General features: G+C 43.8%; 1 protein-coding gene across 3 annotated transcripts in view; it reads right to left on the bottom strand.

Moving 5' to 3' along the window:
• TRPC6 (transient receptor potential cation channel, subfamily C, member 6) overlaps positions 1-4,391 on the bottom strand; it is a 219,791-nt gene extending 215,400 nt beyond the window's left edge. For 2 of the 3 annotated variants that reach the window (XM_006887323.1, XM_006887324.1), the window contains exon 1: positions 4,176-4,336. In XM_006887323.1, coding sequence (XP_006887385.1) covers positions 4,176-4,336 — 161 coding nt within the window. Of the gene's footprint in view, positions 1-4,175 lie in introns of all 3 variants that reach the window. The other variant, XM_006887322.1, reaches the window with a different exon arrangement.
• Positions 4,392-4,749: the final 358 nt, after the last annotated feature.

The following is a 4,749-nucleotide window of genomic DNA, read 5'->3' as shown; positions in this document are numbered from 1 at the left end:
CTCCTGTATAACTTTCGTCCTTTCTCCAGGTTCATAGGGTTTCCAGAGGCAAGCTATTGTGGAAGTGGATGCCACTCCTGCTTCCAAGCTTGTTTAATCGGGGAAGTTCACCAAACACTGTCCACCATGAGTAACCATTTTCACATTTGACGCATCAGTGTCACAGTGTTTGGCTTCACAGTTCTCTCTATGCTACATGTTACATGTACAATATCCTAAATTATGCTATGCCTATTCTGTTATTTAACCCCTCCATCAGGTTCTTCTTTTTACTTCACTAAGTATATTATTCATATCTTGATGTTCTATTTATTAAACATTATTATTATTTTTTAAATAAGTCTTGTTCTGTTTCTATTTTATATTTCCTTTATATTGTTGCTGTACACATTTGTATTTTATGTTTTCTCCCATTCTGCTTAGTTGTCTAATATTATTATAATAAAAATATCACAAGTAGTGGCTTTAAAAAATAGGGATTTATTTTCTCACTGTTTAGAAGACTACAATTTTTTTTTATTACACTGTTATTGTACTAGCTAGTTGGAACTGACTGACCTCTGTCCAGAGAATTTTCATAAGCAGTACATTGTGCAGGAGAATACTGCCCAACTTTCTCCTGCACAGCAGCTGGTGGATTCAGATCATGAGCTGTTAGCCTGGCTGTACACGTCCTTATCACTGGGCAACTCAGGGTGCTGGTGGAGAAAGAACGGCAATCTATTTCCATATGACTTAGGGCCTTGGAAAGTCCAACTCAATGGCAGTAAGTTGTTTCTTTTTATATAAAAGTGATGACTAGAAACATGTTTTCTTTGTAAATGAAGAAACCATCTGATATATCTTTAAGGACTGTGGTAGAACATGAACAGAATCTTGCTAAGCACCACTGCAAATTAATCACAATAGAACAATTACTTGAATTTCAGACAGAGTCTGGCCCCCCCAAAAAAAATTCGAACATTTTTCTAAACACCATTTCCAAATGCTATCACCTGTATTACTAAGACTTGAAAATACTTCTTTGTTTTCAAACTTAGTTAACATACTACAACTTAATAAAAGCAGCACAAGCATGTGTAGTTATACTAGTACATCAATAAACTCTGAAATAGTTTTTTGTATAATAGAATTTACTTCACAAAAATGGCAATTAATTTACAAGAAATTGAGAATTTATGAAGGAAAAAATCTCAATGTTGGGAAAATGGCATTGCAAGCAATATCTAAAATGTGACCTGTGATTGAGTGCCACTTTCATGAATATATTATTTTGCAAAAGGTTGAAATTATTTTAATCACATTATCAAAAGTATATGGAAGAATTAGAAGGATTTATTTATTCTTTCTAGCAAAGAAAAATTACTTTCTTTAGTTCATTCTCATAAATCATATATGTGAAATATTGTTGTTAATTGATTACTTTTGTTGTTGTTGTTGTTGTTGTTACTTGAAAATTAAGCTCAAAAACTCAAACTCACTGCCGCTGGGTCAGTTCTGACTCATAAGAACCTTCCAACAGACTCCCCAGGCTACAAACACAACTGAAAGAGACTGCCCATATTTTGATTATTAACGAGGAAGAAGAGGGAGACTGCTCCTTTTTGCTATTAAAGGGAGCAGAAGCAGAATCTCCCAGAGAATCTTGCCAGAGAAAACAGTGAATGAAAAGCAACTATAGAATCTTTTGGAGAGAATAGATTCAGACAAGCTCAAACTCTGACGTTGACTTGGTCTGCTTGCTCTTCATCTGTCAGGGTTAAGCCAGCACAACGCAGGTGCTCATTAAGAACCGAAAGCACAGTGAAGTATTTCTGTTCATCTCTCTGCTTCTCTGGTCTACTTATTAAAAGTGGACTGGATTTTCTGAACTATGGGTGAAAAACCTTACTCTGTATATAGTAGCTAATGTTAAAAAAAATTTAAAAAAAAAAGCACAACCCACAAAAAAACCCCAAACAAACCCTAGGTAAGTAAGTTTGACAGTAAACCACCTTTAAGAAAAGCAGTGGCAAAAATTTTTGTAAAGCCTGAAATTCTTTTTACCTGTCACTACTAGTATAGAACTGTAACTGTTTAAATCAAATAATTTTTTTCCCTATAGACATAGCAACTGCTTTTTGGGTGACCAGGATATAAAAACAGAAAAGTCTATGTTCATGAACCAGGCTAATAATAATTTTAAAGACAAGTACAGCTTTTTAGGCAGCTCTGGTGGCCTAGTGGCAAGAAGCTGCACTGCAAGTCCAAAAGTACATGGTTTGAGGCCTCCAGCTGCTCTGGGGAGAAGGATGGGCAATTTCCTCCCATGCATTAAACTGTCTCTGAAAACCTGCTGGAGGCTCAGTTATGGGTCAGTTCTGACTCTAAGATACACAACAACAATATACCTTTTAAAGTTACTTAATTTAGCCTGTAGGTAACTTTACCCAACATAACTCTAAGGCTTGGTAGCCAAAAAAATTTGAAGTCACAGCCAATTAAAAAAAAAAAAGTCCACCTAAGTTATAAATATATACCTTCTGACAAAGCAAACTTGAAAATGACTGCATTCAGAATGTCCAAGACTGGTTTACTTTTCTATTATTTTGGTCATCTGTCTCTTTGCTCATCAGACACTGCACACACCTCAACACATCTGGGACGCAGCTAGCAATGGAGGACCTGCTGCTGAGCCTAAGACATGAATTAAGGTGATAAAACAAGCAAAACCTGTCATCAAGTCAGTTCCAACTCAGAGACCCTCTACGCTTGAGCACAGGTGAATTCAAATAACTGACTTTTCAGTTAGCCTCATTACACTTTAAGGACCACGCTAGTAGTGCTCCTTAAAACATGAATTATAATCTAGTCTACACTTTATCAAGCTCAAATTGGTGAAACTGGTGATTGTGTGCCTATTAAGTCTAAGATGCAGTGTAAAAAGAAGTAGAAATTTATCCTAATCTAACTTGAGATCTGGATGGTTGGTTGTTTGCTGTTGTTTTTTTAAGAGACAGCAATGTTCTGAAATTCTACAGAGTTGAGTGATGGTTGCACTGTTCAGTTACCATTCTTTAAAAACCACTGAGTTTATGCACCTTTAAAGTATGTTTTATGAGGGATGATGGTGGTGGTGATAAACTAGTTAATGCTTTGAAAATCCATAACAGATGAGTGGGACCAGATCTAACTTTGTCATTTATCTTGGGAAAAGGAGAAAGGATGTACGACTGCCTAGCTCAGTTCTTACTTCATAAAAGAACTGGAGCTGGACTTGACTTTGATGGCCCTGGCCAGTACTCCTAAGGCCTAGACTGGCATCCTAAGGTCTTCCAGAAGCCCATGCATGGGGTTCAACTCCCCTTCATCCCTAGAGCTGCACGGAGAGCTAAGAAATGCTTTCCTAGAGAAACCACAAACGGGTGGCTGTCACAGATCAGGAAACCTGACTACTAAAAAAAGGGCAAAGCGACAGAAATGCTGCCATTTGCATTCGCGATCACATGACTGTGGAGGACTTACTTTTTTCTTCTTTCCAATTCCCACCACTACCACCTTCCACGCAACCTCCGCAGAATAACAGACTCTCAAAGTCTCCTAAGTACCTGAAATCCACTACCATCAGCGCAGAAGCCCACAGGTTCTGTTTCTCTGCCTTGAACCTCAATGCTAGAGGGTGAGTGAGAGGATGCACCAGGAACCACTAGCAGGGGTCTCCCTGTGCCCACGCCTATCTTCCAACTTTCCAGTTGCCCGCACAGGACACTGCGCGCCGCGGGACAGGCCAGGTGGGCAGCCGGACGCGCGGGATCCGGGCTCCCCCATGGCACCACGAGGGCCGGTCACCTCTGTCCTGTGGTTCACCTCTCCCCTGTGGTCGAAGTGTTGAGACAGTTGCTTGCTCAGTTGATGCCTTTTGCACAACGACACTGAATCTCTTTGAGTAGCTCCAAGGGGCACCAGGGCTGAAAACATCACCAAGCATCTATGTGCTCACCTGTGGGTGGAAGCACTTGGAAGTCTTAGACTCTCGAGAAACGCCACCATAAATCCTCACCAAGAGCTCTCTCGAACCCACACGGACCCCTCATTCCGTGGGGTACCGAACACCCCCCCCCAGCAGTCCCCGGCGCTCCGCATGTTCCCTCCCGTGCGCCCCGCTCCCCGCCGCCGCCGCCGGCGCCCGCACTCACAAGCAGGGGTAGTAGCCGTAAGGGGGCTGCGGGCCGCCCTCGTCGCCCAGCTCCGAGTCCATGAGCAGGTAGTCCTGGCTGTCGTTGCGCCGCGCGCCGGCCCCGGCCACCACCAAGGGACTGCCGCCCCTGCGGGGCCCGAACGCGGGGCTCTGGCTCATGGCGCGAAAGCGGGACTGCCCGGGGTCCCGCTGCCAGAGGAGGCGCCTCGGCGCTTCCTGCCAAATGTGTCGCGGAGGGTCCTCTCCGGGGACAAACTGCAGACGCCCAGGGCCGTGTAAATGGCTCCCCCACAGGGCGAGAAGCTGCCACCACTTAGGGGCCACTAGGGGAGCGTTACTCTGCTCGTGTAGGGCCCGGGGGACCGGGAGGTGGCCGCCCTCCTGGACCCAGAGCGCAGGCGGGGCCCGGTGGCAATGCAGGCAGAGAGTTACTATGTCAACCAAGACTCTCCAGTCCTTGGCTCCCGCCTCCTTCCCCCGCATCCTCGTCATGAACCCCACCTTTAAAGGGATCGGAAAGGCGTCTAGAGCGCAGCCAAAGTCAGTCCTACAGTAGCCGCAACTTTGAAGGC

Source organism: Elephantulus edwardii, unplaced genomic scaffold (assembly GCF_000299155.1).
Source record: "Elephantulus edwardii isolate Elephantulus edwardi_28Jun2011 unplaced genomic scaffold, EleEdw1.0 scaffold00056, whole genome shotgun sequence".
Taxonomy (NCBI): domain Eukaryota; kingdom Metazoa; phylum Chordata; class Mammalia; order Macroscelidea; family Macroscelididae; genus Elephantulus; species Elephantulus edwardii.
The sequence above is the reverse complement of the archived record's forward strand: the minus strand, read 5'-3'. Positions and strand labels throughout refer to the sequence as shown.